At 41.1% G+C, this 15,919-nt stretch overlaps 2 protein-coding genes across 2 annotated transcripts in view; one reads left to right on the top strand and one right to left on the bottom strand.

The window, feature by feature from the left end:
- The window catches only part of kcnh5a (potassium voltage-gated channel, subfamily H (eag-related), member 5a), a 63,781-nt gene extending 63,360 nt beyond the window's left edge, over positions 1 to 421 (bottom strand). The window contains exon 1 of the mRNA XM_027002962.2: positions 179 to 421. Coding sequence (XP_026858763.2) covers positions 179 to 251 — 73 coding nt within the window. The 5' untranslated portion in view covers positions 252 to 421. The remainder of the gene's footprint in view (positions 1 to 178) is intronic.
- Positions 422 to 1,465: 1,044 nt separating this feature from the next.
- rhoj (ras homolog family member J) lies at positions 1,466 to 15,684 on the top strand. Its single transcript, XM_027002957.2, has 5 exons — positions 1,466 to 2,139; positions 9,505 to 9,563; positions 11,685 to 11,849; positions 12,476 to 12,571; positions 12,837 to 15,684. The coding sequence occupies exons 1-5, from the start codon at positions 1,926 to 1,928 to the stop codon at positions 12,981 to 12,983; spliced, it is 681 nt and encodes a 226-aa protein (XP_026858758.1). The 5' UTR covers positions 1,466 to 1,925; the 3' UTR covers positions 12,984 to 15,684.
- The last annotated feature ends 235 nt before the right edge of the window (positions 15,685 to 15,919 follow it).

The following is a 15,919-nucleotide window of genomic DNA, read 5'->3' as shown; positions in this document are numbered from 1 at the left end:
AACCCACACGCGACTGTTTCAAACCTAATCAGGATTATGCACACCAAGAAAAAGAAGTCATAATGTTTTAAAGAAGCTTAGTATCAGAAGGAAACGTGGGACCTCTGATTAATGAGTTATCAAATGCATCTCTTTGTCAAACACGGAGATGTGGAGGGGAAAAAGGCGATGCGCTTACCACTTGAGCGTCGGACAATATTTTCCAAAAAAGTGTTCTGCGGTGCCACCAACCCTCTCCTTCCCCCGTGCATTCTGCGCTCGAGAAGCGTCGGTCAGACTCGCAGACTTCGCCGATCGTGAAAGTAAAACAAGCCGGATGGGTATCTATAGGTGGGATGGAGAAGAACATGGTAACGCTGCGCCTTGCCTGGCCAGTCGAGGTCCTCTGTACCACGGAGCTCTGGCAGCACCGCAAGCTCCGCGCTCCGCTGTACGAATGCGCTTGCGCACTCGCGCGCTGGACCGCTGAAAACCTACTGGCAATGGAATCGCCAACGCGTCGCGTGGTGCCATGGAGATGGCAGCGCGCAACAGATGGAACCTGTCGCACAAGACTTCGAGACATGGGAAACGTGACTGGTGCTGTACATCTGTCTATGATAAGCCTCTGTTGCAAAACATGGAACAGATGTTTCCTAAAAATAAACGTTTATTAGCCATAAAACTACCATTTATTGTTTATGCACAATATATGGACGAACTCGCAGGTATTTATTCAAGTTCCTTTATTTTAAAAAAATAATGTTTTTAACTCAGAATAAAATGTAAAAAGTTTTTGTATACGCATATTTAAAATTAATACCTACATACACACATACATGATTTACTGATGTAACTGTAAGTATGTGTACTGATTACTGTTATTTCATCAATGTCCATTACTCCACTTTAATGAGTCATAATGATCTTAGCCAGTTTGTCGGCGAAATGCGGGAAAGTCATCAGCCTATATTTGTCACGGGGCGCCCTCGCCCCCCAGTCAGGTGGTACGGCCTGTTGAGTGCAGGGGGGGGTTCACCTTATTTGTAACCACGCCCTTTGTAACTGTACGCACCTGCACGGGGTTTAATGTCTTGTGTTTGTTTTTTCTTTTTTGTCTATTTAGATCTCGGCGTTAGACTAGCGTTACAATATTTCTGCTCCAGTGCTTGTTAAAATTAGGCTATTTAGTGTGATCACAAGAGACCTGTCTGTAAACCAACAGGGGGCGAAAAAACTTTGGGGGCATTAAGACTGTTTTGCCCAAGAACCTACACGTAAACTGAGGAAGTCTATAATAAAACACGTGATAAATTAAGAAACTATGCAGGTCAAGTGGATAAATGAATGAAAACGAGAAAGATGAGTCATCGCTTCTCGGATTATTTTAAGATTGCACTGAAGATTTAGCTGGCCAACTCGAACTGTGGATCTTGAGTTACGTCGCCTCCTCTCTCCGGTCTGTAGCTGCCATGTTGCTGCCTAGATTCGCTTGTTGAGTATGCGGATAGAGCCCCCATTGTTCCCACCCCACTCCTGCCTAATATGGAATTCGCAAGGAAACCCATGATTTCCTGACACCAGCGGTGTGAAGCCGCGTAGAGCATAATGGTGAAGGCTGACAGAGGTAGTGTGGGAAGAAATTAAGGACCAAGACGCTTCCCAAAACATTTTCACTGTTGGGCAACGAGACTGTTCATGACGGGATGAAAGTTAACGGGCTGATTCAGAGTTTTTGTGAATCCGTAGCCCATGGCGCCGGATTGTTTTGGAACTACGAGCTAAGGGGTCTCCAACTTGACGGAATAGTGTTGTTTTATTACGAGGCGCGAGAAACCTGTCTAAGTGTTTGAATGTGTTTAAAGTAAGGCCAAGCAACCCTCGACATCTCAAAGAATCCCTAAGAAATCGGATAAAAGTTTTTCGTGTGTTTTGTACCGACTATCATGCCTGCGCGCAATTCCAGAAGAAGGCAAAAGGCAATGGCAATGGTTGAGCATGGAAGCAGTAGCTCCGAGCCTTTCGGTACTTCACACAAAAAGATGCTGAAATGTGTTGTGGTCGGCGATGGAGCGGTCGGAAAGACCTGTTTACTGATGAGTTACGCAAACGATGCTTTCCCTGAGGAATATGTACCAACAGTGTTCGATCACTACGCAGGTGGGCTAAATATTTTTGTCTTGCTATGATCACTCTGTTGATAAAGCAGAAATCGGGACAGGTTTCCTTGATGGTACTTTATTTTGCTAGATTGTCTCCACTTTTCGTGGTCGGTCTTGTGGTGGGTCTGTCCCCCCCCCCCCCCCCCCAGCCGCGGCGTGGTCCCAATAATAGCCGTCTAAATGAGGAGGTGTGTGTTACCGCAAGACCGGGGACTATGGCCTGACAGAAACTATAAAGAAAAAACCTTTAACGAACTGCTGCTTTGACCCTGTATATAACACTGTGCTAAGATATAGTACCAATAGTAATTTGTAGGGCCGCATAACTGACGCATCAAAAAGACCATCGATATACTGTGCAGTTTTAGCTGCTGATTTCATGTACTTTAAATCTCAAACGTATAATAGAAACGCAGTTAAATTCTGAGGTGAACATTGGTAAATAAGTGTGCTCATATACTATAATAATGTATATCAAGCATAAACTCTCACATACAAAAGCACAAGGCGCTGGTTTCCACTGAAGGGGAAATGCCCATCCGTGGGTGATATCACATGAATGTTCTGAGAATTCTCTGAGGGGTCAGTTCCTAATTACACAATCGAACTGAGGTCAGCTCTGACATCCTCTCTAAAGAAACACAACAAACATACAAGGAGCCTTTTAAAACACAATAGTATAAAACTCAGGAGAGTGGATTTATATGTTCGGTTGCCTATTCTTTGCAGCAACATATAAGTGACACACCAACCAGGAACGCCACAGTACTATAACATGATTAGGTCACATGCTCAGCTGATATCTAATTTTGCTTAGCTGTTGAAGCTAATCATATTTCTTTGGAGATTGGTAAAATACAGTTGCCTGGTGTGTGAAAGCTATTCAGTACTTCATGTTTTTTCTCTTTGTTGGTGGCTACACTGGGGAAAGTGACTACTTTTGAAAAAGTTCTGTTGGTGAAAAAGGTGTAGTGATTTGACTAGATTCCAGTTTTCAAAGTTTACTCTACAAAGCAGAACTTTGCCAAAACAAAATAAAGACTTCCCTCTATAATATCAGCCTCAAATAAATTAAGTTATTTCTTATTACCCATCCCAGTCACCTTGAGGCATTTGATTATAGGTGTGGTTTAGCAATTTGCCTTAGTGGTAGTAGTTTGAGTTAGCAAGCATGACAGCAGCCAACATCATTCATTTTTAATAATCTCAATTTATGCCAGGAACTGGGCAGCCTTTCACATCTAAAACCGGACTTAAATTGTTTTTGCAAAGCATTTTTATTTGTAATGTGCAATACTGATCCAGAAGGCTTTCCTTAGTGTAGAGTGGTAGAAGATAGGAAATGCAATAGTGCAGTACCTTTTGAAGTAAGTTGCAGTCATGCGCCCTGCTCAAGAAAATAGCATTGATGCTATTGATGCTAGAGCTCCCTCTCATGTGAGGTGATAACACCATATGTGTGTTTGTTATAACTGACAAGTATCTAATAAAATTGTTACATTTATTAAAAGAATTATGCTCCTTGGAATAGAACATTTCTGTTAGTAAGAACTGAACCACTTTGAATAAGAAAGGAGCTGTTTTGTGATAGAAATACATTAGATGAATAACTTATGTAATAATGCGAACAGAATTGAGCTTTAAGACTGACCTGTTTTTGTTGTTATCATTAATAATAACAGTGGTGGTGGACTGGCAAACACCAAAGATCTTGCCCATATCCTTATATTCAGTGCATGTAGTCCACAGAGCCTACTAGACAGTAGTAGTGTTTTTTATTTAATTGGAACTGGAAGCCAGGAGACCAACATGTTTGGAATCATTAAAGGTCCAGTTATGTTGCACAGTATTTCAAAAGTGACTTGGACATTCTGAAATATTGCACCCAATTGCCATGTCTATATCATGTCCAGGTAATTGGCCAATTTTCCTTCAACCATGGACTCTGAGAAATGTGGCAAGTATCAGATACAAAATAGCAAATGAGAATTAGAATTTGGCCAATACTGTGAACTTGTTGATACATTGTGGCTATTATTTCCTGTGGTAAAAGTGTATTAAATGAGACACAATTATTTGAATAAACAGTTAATGGTAACACAACGTATTTGTTTTTCCCAAAAAAAAGTTTTTTGCTTAAATTTAATTTGATGTTTGGTTTGAAACATGCATTCAGCCAGACAGATAAAATAAGTAATGATAAGCAGCTGATTCACCTAGTTCTCACTGGAATGTAAGTGCAGTAGAATAATATTTATGTAAGCAATTTCTTGTTTGTTTAGTTTTTTTAAGAGGCAGAACAGTGCACTGTAGGAGAGATTGTGATCATTGATTCTTCTGTATGGCTGTAGGGAGAGGGTGACATGGAAGTACTTAAGAATGGAGGCCCCATGAGGTTCTTTTAATTGGTTCCTCTATAGTGCACTGGCAAACAGATGTGACCTCACCACAAACATTTATCAACTCGGTTTAAAAAAAGTTATGGGTCCCTAAAACCTCATTGGTGGATAAGTACTAGAATCAAGATATATGAAACATGTCATGCAAGTTAGCTCATGCATTTTCTCATTGTTCTGATATGTCATACAATAGCAAAGCATGTGGTATGTGTGGATTTGCCATTGGTGAAGACAAGTATAAGCCTGTTTATGTGTACAACAAGTTACAGTCCTTACCGGGTACATTTACACAAACAGCGTTGGAGGAGCACAGCAGTATGCAAAAGGGACAGAGCTAGAGAGAGTGTGAGAGTTAAGAAAGAAGAGAAGAGAAGGAACACTCTTCCATCTCACGCAGCAAGACCAAGTGAAAACACGGGGCCAATCAGTCCTTCCCGTTTAGGTCTGGCCCTACAAGTCTCTCCACATGGAGAGGGTCTTGACCCAGCATCATAATAAAATGGGTGAATTGTCACACAGTGCCTTCATGTCTAGGCAAAAGAGCACAGAGCTTTCATTGTATGTTACTGAATGGCCCCCACTGTTTTACAACGGCTGTATTAGTGTTAAAATGAAAGATGATCAATTATTGTACTTGCAGTAGAACAGTAACAAGAAATGCAACAGGCAACATTCTTAAACATATGGTGTCTATGGCTCACATAAATCATATAAAATAGTCTAATTGTTGTCACTTTGCAAACACCAGTGAGTGCCATTTCAGGATTCACAGGGTAAACATGTGAGTAACTTCATATATAGTGGCTTGGCTTTTTTTTTGTTGTTGTTCAAGACTGTTCAGTTTTGCAGAGTCATTACCAGTACATAAACTTCTGTCACAGCACCCTTGGGTCTCTTCACTCATGTCACAAACTGCAGAAGATGTAGGCTTAAAGCTCCACCCATACCCGAGGCCGCAGTTTCCAGTCACATATCCCTTTGAATCAAAATTCCCTTGTCCAAAACAAACAGATCACAGATGAGTCATCGTCGCTCACGGTTCCCTTCAGACTCAAATCACATAATCTACCATTGATATTGCCTCATCGAGCGATGGGTCTCACCACAGGGCACCAGGGAGGTGAATATTAAAATTCTAATTAAAATATCCATCTTAGCTGAAGAGGTCCATTGCGATGCTGTCACGCGGGGTAAAAAAAAAAAAAAAACACAATTGTTTCAGTACTAAATATTATTCTTCAGACTGCAGCGTTGTTCTCTGAGGAGACGTTGCCCACATTTGTGGAGGTGAGGCTCTGACGTTTGTACAACATGAGAGCTATAAGCTTTCATGGAAGGTAGTTGGCTGCTGCCAGTGCTCAGTTTTACAGTACAGACAGGAGCCATGCAGAATGTCAGTTCACGAGGCTGCTTAGCCCTAATTCCTGCATATTGGACATTACAACCAAAAGTCAATGTATAAATCAAAGATCAGTATGAGGAAGTTATACCTGAGAGGTTTTCTTGCTACTCTTTATGAAATACAGTCAATCCTGGGCTGGGATGCACCTATAAAAGAGCTCCTGTTTGCAGTATGCTACAGGCCACTGTGAAGAATAGGTATGCTGACCTATGTATGGTGTTGAAATAAACAGTGTCTGCAGCATAACCCAGATTTATCGTATCCATAACGCATCTAAACAATTTTTGTTTAACACTGACTCAATGTTGTCATTTTGTTTGTGGTAACTGCTCTCATTGGGCAAATCCCAGCCAAGAACATCTAACAACGTGGTCTAAATTAGTGGAAGGAGTGCTGTAAACAGCACACCGGGTAACTGTAGTATATAGTAGATGAGCGTAATTCGCACAAATACAGCTGCCTCATTCATGAAGTGTGAGGTGGTGGGGTTCACTGTTTTAGCAGTTTTATTGTGCATATAAAATATCAATTGTGAATACATTTATACATGCAAGATGATGAAAGAGATGGCTCCAATATATTAGCAAGGAAGGGGGCGGGGGCAGGGTCTATATGTAAACAAAACCCTACACTGAGGTTATGTATAGCAACTCTGGGTGACGCGAGGATGAAATAGAATGCAAATCAGATTGGAGCCCACATCTAATCACTCCTCTAATCACACTGCTGTGTATCTACATGCAGTTTTAATATGCGTGGGTCATCCAACGAGCATGTGTACAGGAACAGCACTTCTACCTGGCACAGAGTTCACATCCATTTCTAATTCCGAAAACATCCCATACAGTTTACTGCTGCAGTCCCTTGTTCATATTCATAAAGAATGTTTAGTAAACAAAGGAATGCTGGGCCAATCAAGAACAGCCCCTTGTTAGCCTCTGAGCAGGGCTCCTAATACATGATTTGATTAATTTCCATAATTAGTAAAGTCTGGGCTCTCAGCTGACCTGGGTTCTGGCTGGTTTAATCAGTTGTAGTACCATACTGAGCAGGCACCTAAGTTAAGACAAAGCCCTAGTCCTGCTGCACTGTGCCAGGCCTCTGAAGATTCTGGTTTTATTATATGCAAAAGCAACCATATTAATTACATTTTTATAATATGCAAAAATCTGCAAATCGCATGCTCTGTAATTAGATACGCTGGTAAGGACAGGGTAGCGTATTAGGACTACATCAGGATAAAATTCAGAGGCAAAGTTTGTTCTTTCGCTGTGGAGAGCGTCTGGAACCCTAAGTGGCCCAGGCTATTACCTCAGAAATGGCTAAGAATGCCAAGTGTGATATCTGAGGAATAAACCTATTAACATTAGCATATTCTGATTCCATTCAACTATGTCATAGAAGTGATCAATTAGATGGGGTAAAATGTTTTATTTTCAGTACAGTTAGAAAGCGCAATAGCACAATAGTGCAAGTGGAGCTTATGTAGCACAAGTAGCACTTCTGTATTTTGCACTTCTAGGCATCAGCATTGATCCCTGTATTTCACCAGCATTCTAGTTCATTGGTATCTTGGACTCTAACCTACTGTACTGGCTAGGATATATTCTATGAGTAAATGACAAAGCACTTTTGTAAGTCGCCCTGGATAAGAGCATCTGCCAAATTCCATAAATATAAATGTAATTGTAAGTACAACAAATATTGTCCCTCCACCCATGTGTATTGCATGTCTACTGAATACCAGTGATGACTAAGTGGTGACTTTGTGGTCTGTCTATACAGCAGGAATGACTGGAATTCATAGCAGTATGTGGATGTTGCTGTAATCAATGGTCAGTATTTGAATTACACACATTGCACTGGTTAATACTGCACAGGGCTGTTGTTTTATCATTTCCACAGATTTGTTGCTGCACTTTGAGCTGGTCGGCCGAAGGAGCCATGGTGGTTATTTAAGCATACTCCTATTACACAGAGACACATTGTACAGTAAGGCTGAAGGAGTGAGGAGAGCCTGGAACCCTGGGGGTTTATCCACACCCCAAATCACATTGCACAACAGGGGTGTGCGGAGAAAGACGGGGGTGGGGAAACTGTAACGACATCCCATTTCTGTGTATTAGTGTATAGAGCAAAGACAGACTCTGGCTACAATGAGGAGAGGCAGCTGGCCGGCTGGAACAGCTGAGGGCCTAACACACGGCCAGCACCACTCCCTCCACCACAGGCCATGTCCTCGCACACATCCCCCACCCCCGCTAACGGCAATACTTTCTGTTTTTGCTCTCCTCCCACTGCGTAGGCCCCCTTGTTGACAGGTGAGGTGGGGAGGGGAGTGAGAGAATGGTTGAATGGGGGAAAACGCAGGAGGAAAAGACAGAGAGGGTGTTTGCTCATGCTCCTTATTTAGCCAGGCCCCAGGAGGAGAGGGCAGTGCTGCTCATAAAAGGACCTGGCAGGAACAGCTGATGTGCTGCAACAGACACTCTGGCTCATCCTTGGCTCCGAAGGGATGGTCTGCTGAGAAGCACATCCAATCCAAACACTGCCTCTTTCCCTGCTCGTCCCCTACACCTGCAGCCCTCCGGCCCCTTTCCAAGATGGCGAGAAGTGACCCAGGAGGCACCTCTCTGCTCCATCGCAGCTTTATAGCAGCTTCATCGCAGCATCAAATAGCATAGCATGCAGTCATTAAAGACCCAGCTCCTCTGAGTTTGCAGTATTTTCTACATTGCACAGGATGCTAAATTTAGCGGGCAGCTCAGTGGTTGCCCCAAGGAGTGTGAGGCATGATTGAACATTTGATTTAAATGTCCAAAGTGCTCTGCAGCCTTGCTGGGTGGAAAGGCACTCCTCGATTATATCTATAGTTTTTCAAAGCCAACACTATATGCTGGCGAGTGAAACAATAAAGCACAGCATAACGACAGGGTCTGTTGGTGTCTCATTTACTTGCTTCTCAGCAGTCTAGAGGAGATTCTCAGTGCTGGTTTATGCTCATCATAGAACAGGGAAAAACCATCCAGGCTGCACTCCTGCGTTTCCATTATGACCTCAAAGTTTCAAATATCCCATTGCGGTCACCACGTGCAGTAGCAGTCCAGGGAAAAGAGGAGAGGTCATTTTGTGCGCTGGCCACTATTGTACGTTGTTAAAAAGGCAGGAAAGTGCTTGGCTTACATACACTTGTTTATTTATTGGGATGACGACAAAAAAAAAAAAAAAAAATGTCATCAGCTTTTTCCTCTTAGCTGTGTCAACACAGCCGTCCTTTCCCTCTCATCACCCGCAACACAGGATGTAGGATGTGCATGAAAGCACACACACGCACAAACGTCTTCCTTGTCCCACATTCAAAACTAGCCACCCCCTGCTGTAAACAGCCGTTCAAACCAAGGTCCTTCCTCAGCCTCTGTCCTCCAGCTGATTAAAGTTAACATCAACAAGTGCAGACTTCAGATAGCCAAGATCACAGGAATATGTGGTGACCCTCAAGATGTTTTCATTTCAAGATGTTTTCATTTCAATCATCTATATGTTCTTGCCTTTTTTTTTGCAGTAAATATAACAGTATCTGGCAGACAGCACTTGTTGGGATTGTACGACACTGCTGGACAGGTATGTCACTGGAGCAATAAACAGTTCTGTCATACTAATCACATGTCGTTTATACATTTTTCCCACAGCTGGAATCTCTGTGCTTACACACGTTGATTCACTGAAAAGGTCTGCAGTGATTTCACACTTGAGCAAAGGGAAACACCCCCATGTCAGTGCTTTTGCTGTTAAACCTAAAACATTTTCATACAAAAAAACAAGACACAAACAAATTTACCTGTTTCTCTACCTCCCTCTGGTCTAGTGGCAATTATCAACTAACATCTACTGATTTAATGGTAATGTATAAAACTCTGTGACATAAATAAGCTGCTTTTGATGAGGGATGACTGGGATAAGGCACTTGGACAAGGTATCATTTAACCTAATCAATCTGGAAGGGAGGGAGCCATCAGTTACTGTTGACTGAGGCCACTTTGTGCTTGTTGGCTACACTCCATTCTATTTGTAGTACTTTTAGTATGCTATTGGCAGACAATTCAAGGGGTGACCCAATGCAACAATCATGGCTACTGGCTGACTTTGCCAGAAAGTACAAATTGATTGCTTGCTTGCAGTTATCCCAGTCAAGCTCGAATTGGAACCCTCATATTTTAACCATCTGCTATAGCTGCAAACTAGCTGTTCTAATAGCCTAGTCAGCTCTTTGCTCTGTTTACCAAAAGGTGAAGTCATGAGACCAGTTAGCATCTTTCTGAAGGAATGCTTCTGAACCTTAATCACCAAATTAAACTACAGTTATACTGAAGCATCTACAGTCACAATGAAGCAACTAGAGGAGCATTACACAATCAAACCAGTATCAGGATTTACAAAACTTTGTGATCCATTTCTATCTACAGAAGTGTGTAGTAATTGTTTTTCATGGGTCAGATATATGCAGTGAACAATGCAATCTGGGCCTTTTCCAATCCAAAACACTTACTAAGGGTCTTTAAATTGGAAACTCTTGTGTTTAGAGGGCACAGTAGGATGGAACAGCTGGATTATTCAGTGATACAAACCAAAGTATACACAGAGTAGAGCCACGGTTTAGGCAATGCATTACTCAGTGCAATACTCAGGCAGGCCGTTTCTGAAAACAGGGTGCAGTCAGTCAGGCTCTGGACTAGTGAAGGGTTGCTGTTGGTTTTAAACTGAGGCAGGCTGATTTATTCCCCATGCTGCGCTGCATAAATGAATGTCACGCACTTCACTAATCCATCTATAGCATGTTGGGGTCTGCTTTGATATTGATCACTTGCCAGAAGATTGATTACACCTGAATGGTGGAGCATCTGGCTTCTGACATTAGGTTGGCATTAGTTCAGAGTTCCTGTGCTGGCCCTCAGAAAAAAAAAAAAGACATAATGCAAAAAATATATATATTTTTTTTGTTTTAAATACAATTTTTATATATATATATAGTACTGTATAAAAGTCATAGGCACCCAAAAATATTGTGTTAAAAGCTTTTCATCAGGGCAGTTTTTGTTTAAATTAAAAATCACTAGTCAAAAGGGTACTGCTGTAGGTTGAATAGGCCTAAATGCCTGTCAAGATGCATTCCACTTTAAAAACACACACACACACGCACACACACAAAATCATGCTATGCTTTGTTTTATTCATTCTTATTTCCATAATGTTTTATTGTAGTAGTGTAATAGGTTATTTAGGTGTTATTTTGTGTTTAATGTGCGAATGAATATTTATTGCCCAGATAAATAGCTTTAAATCATTTCTTTCATGCCTAAGACTTTTGCTCAGTACTGTATGTATCCTGTCTACATTGCAATAGCTCAAAAACATTTCAGCTCTTCTAAATGTTCAGTCATTTTTATAGTTTTTAGATTGTAGGCCAAGGAAAACAAATCAATTTTAAGAGTTATATGTAAATTACTGTTTGATCATTATGATGTTACCCAAGATATCACATTACACATTTCAAATTCATTACACAACACACTTGCATTTCATCCTGCCTACAACTACTCCGGTTTTCCTTCGGAAGTCTTCTTCAACAGTAGATGTAGAGAACACAAGAACAGTGCTTGATGACCAAGAATAGCTCTTACTTCATTAGTTACATCAGTTATTTGCATCATCTTCTGCTATATACTCTGCTGTCTCATGACACAGGAAGACTACAACCAACTGCGGCCCCTCTCCTACCCCAACACAGATGTTTTTCTCATCTGCTTCTCTGTGGTGAATCCGGCCTCCTACCATAACGTCCAGGAGGAGTGGGTCCCAGAGCTCAAGTCCTGCATGCCTCATGTCCCATACATCCTGATAGGCACTCAGGTGAGTACTACAAATCTGGCAAATGCTGGAGAGGGACAACAACAGAAGCCCAAGTCAGAGAGTAAAGGATTTGTAAAGATATTGGGGAGGGAGCTTTTCTTTAGACTGACAATTGTTGTATGTCATTGAGACATGCAAGCAAACGCTGCATCTTGAGCTATCTTGAGCTTTAGAATATATCTGTTTATGACGAAGTCCTGTCTATGAAGTCAAGGAGGGAATCGTTCTTTTAGCTACCTTTATGGATAGAATCATTTATTGGTGGTCCTGTGACTTTGTTACTCTAAAATTCCTGCTTGTGGAATTGCTAGATATGCTACAGAATCGGTTTTGAGTTTCCCAATATGGAGCAGGAGAAAAGTACTATGTTATCCAAAAAATCTGCATGACTTTAGAGAATCAGCTTGGGTTTTACAGAAAAAAAAAATCTCTCTCAAATAATTTTAGAGACATAGAATTTAGAATGAGACATGTTTTATTGCCAGAGATGACAGAGCAGCTGATATGCTGCAACAGAGACTTAGTCGCAATGATGACTGCTCTCACTGTAGTGTGTGGTGCATCTTTATTTGGTGGGCAATTTCAGGTCATATTCTTATGTTAGGCTCTTCTTCTGTCTTGTACAGATTGACTTGCGAGATGATCCAAAGACCTTAGCCCGCCTGCTTCAAATGAAGGAGAAACCACTGACTTATGAGCAAGGCCTGAAGCTGGCCAGACTGGTAGGAAAATCTGTGTTATGGGATCTATTAGACATATTCTGAAAGTAACATACAGTTTAACATGTATTCGTCATCCTGTCTGTGTGTGTGTGTGTGTGTGTGTGTGTGTGTGTGTGTGTGTGTGTGTGTGTGTGTGTGTGTGTGTGTGTGTGTGTGTGTATGTGTGTGTATGTGTGTGTATGTGTGTGTATGTGTGTGTATGTGTGTGTATGTGTGTGTGTGTGTGTGTGTGTGTGTGTGTGTGTGTGTGTGTGTGTGTGTACAGATTGGGGCACAGTGCTACCTCGAATGTTCAGCGCTGACCCAGAAGGGACTAAAGACAGTATTTGATGAGGCCATCCTGACAATCTTCAGCCCCAAGAAAAAGAAGAGGGGCTGTGCACCATGTAGGAGCTGCTGCATTATTGTATGAGCACAGACAGAAGCCATGAGACACATCCTACTGTGAAGACCACACCTCCAGATCTCAGTCTACCTGACATGAGAGTGACACAAATCCAGGCCCGTTAAACACCTACCTTTGCTGCCTGTCCTGCCACTAGCCTGTATGGTGATCTGCCAAGAAAGTGACAAACACTGTACTTCAGGACTGCTTTTAGCTTCATACCAGTGCCATATAAATCATCATCATCTCCCCTCCAGGCTTGAGGACTTGTAGCACTTGAATGGTGATCTTGCATATTCTGTAAATTTCTTGGGCTCATGGGGAAAACAAACAACACCACACACATGCAGACTTTCATGTAAACAACAAGAAAAGTTGTTTCTTTCATGACAAACCTACTTGCGCACAAATCTGCTCTGCTTACACTTCATTTCTGAGATGCAGAAAGTGTGAAATAGGGTTTCCCTTCTGTTTTTAGGAAACCACCAGCAGTTGTCTCTTAGATGACTATCCTGAGCTTTTTGCAAGCTCAGTACAAGTGCCTTATTCACCCACCAATGCCCAGCACATTTTTATACTGCCGTTCATCTATTAGTTTTCATGCCAAAGACAGTTTGCTTTCCCATTTTACAAAAGGACATCCCAGTCCTGTGAATTGACACTGCCCAATCGCCAGTCCAACAAACCATCTTGTTTTCAACTGTGGGCTATTGAATTTTTGGCCCCATGCATTACAGACTTTCTCAGGGCCCACGAAAAATGTTGAAAATCCATTCCTCCGTAAAGGGTGGCTTCTTGCCGTCGCCTCAGATCAATATTGTGCTGTCTTTCCACACTCAATGCATTAGTGGTCTGAGATAGTTAATAAGGGAAATTCTCAGGAGGCTGGATATATCATCAATAAAGAATGAGAAGGTACAGATCTTGGAGAAGGAAAGACAGAGAGAATCAAAGGGGAACATTCTTAACACAATTTAGTGTTTAAGTGAGCCATTTAAAATGAGCAGTTTCAGTAATATAACCACAGGCTACAAAGGTGCATGCTCACAAATGTGAACTATGCATTCTGCAACACATGAAGACTCAAGCATGTCAAATTTGTTGCAGGATTATAAAGCAGTAAAAAATACTGTTTTTCACTGTGATGTTTTACAGCCCTTAATCCCATATTCTTCTGATAAAGAAGTGCACTAGTTATGTTTTCGTATGTGCCTAAATTCCCTGCAACCTATTGGTTGGAATTAAGAGAATATAAACTCTACTGAAATTAATTTTTACATTTTCAGTTGTGTAGCTTTATCCACCTTAACAAAAACCCAACAGCTTTTCTCTCCACAAAAGTCAATTTCAGACATTATCCATGTTTTTGATGGCAATGCTGGGCAAACCCTTAGGGCATGCAGCAGACGGTTTAAGAGTGTGTTTTTCAATAATTTACACTTCAGTGAAATCCTCGTTCAAAACAAAGCAAAACTCTACCAAAGGTTCCATTTATAACCTTTCAGTCTGCTCTTCAGTCTCTATGAGAAGCATTTATGCATTTTTTTTACTGTTCCCTTTGACCTCCTCATTTCATTCATGAATACCACACAAAGCTTTGCTCTCAATCCCTGTCTTTGTCCATAGACCTTAAACAGCCAAGAGCCTGACTCCAAATTTTGATGCATTTCCTCTCGTAAAATGTGATCTTGTGAATTTCATGAAATTTCAGTCTGTTCACTCACTTGGGTGAATTATGACAAATGCAACTGTGAATTTCAAGTTAAATTTCTTTTCAGTGCCCCATGCTAATTACAAATTCACAGTTTTCAAGGGACAGAATAGACAGTTAAGCTACTGCAATACGCCAATTATGTCAATCGAATCTTCTGTATACTGCCATAAGTTTAAGGTCTTAAATCAGCAAAGTAACATCTAATTCATTTTAACTGCCAATGCAATAACACAGAAGTTTCGGTACCTTCTCACATCCTTAAGTGTCTGAAATAAGCATGAACGAACACAAACTGATCTCCAAATTCTGAATGCATCCCTGGCCTGGTACTGAAATTCTTCCCATTTTAGCTCTTTGTCTGTTTGTAAATACACTGGTTGCCTTATAGTGTGACCTCAGGGACTTCCTCCAGAGCCCACAGGGTGCTAGTCACCTTCCACGCGACGGTAAGAAGGCTGGCCCGTGCCACAATGGGGAAGCGACAGCCGCAAATCTTGTGCCTTTGATGTAGCATACAATTTGTTTCTTCACTTGTCTTACGACACTGTGCCTTTGGTATTCCTATGCAACTGTAATCATACAAAGATGACCAGAGGTAGAATTGGCCATGCCAGCAGTAACTTGAACTCAGCGTGTAACTGTAAGTTGTTTTTTTTAATGTAATAATATCATTCTTTTTTACTCTATGTATTAGTTCGTACTCTTTGACCGCTTTCTTTGCCAACTATAGAATGGTTTGTATATAGATCTATTGTGATTAAAGCTTGCAAACAAACTTTATGCAGACCTTTTGAATTTAAAACCTTTATTAAGAGGTCTTCGAAATTACTTTTTGAAAAGGTTACTCCATGTCACGTTTTATTTAACATTTTTTATATTCGTTCTTTGCCTATTAACTATACTAATTTTAGCTAGCTAGGTAGCTAATTTTCACTCACTTGCGTAGTATTAATAACTGCTCAGCAATGTGCTTTTTTTCAATTGCCCACAAATAAACTATTTGTTTAAATTGTGTGGATATATAACCTGTGTCCTTTCACTGCAGTTAACTAGCTAGCAGGGATATCTAAATTAGTAAGATAGCTATCTACTGGGGGGGGGGGGTAGTACTATCGCGTTTATTTTTCGCCTGTTACAGCTTGGACGTTGATATGCTCTCGAGTATCATCACTTTAACTATAACGTATCTTATGTATATAGTTAAACCTCAAAACACATTTTATTCGCCATCCGAGTAGTTGGAAATGGT

Source organism: Electrophorus electricus, chromosome 3 (assembly GCF_013358815.1).
Source record: "Electrophorus electricus isolate fEleEle1 chromosome 3, fEleEle1.pri, whole genome shotgun sequence".
NCBI classification, from domain to species: domain Eukaryota; kingdom Metazoa; phylum Chordata; class Actinopteri; order Gymnotiformes; family Gymnotidae; genus Electrophorus; species Electrophorus electricus.
Note: the sequence above shows the minus strand (reverse complement) of the source record. Positions and strands in the feature narration are given on the sequence as shown.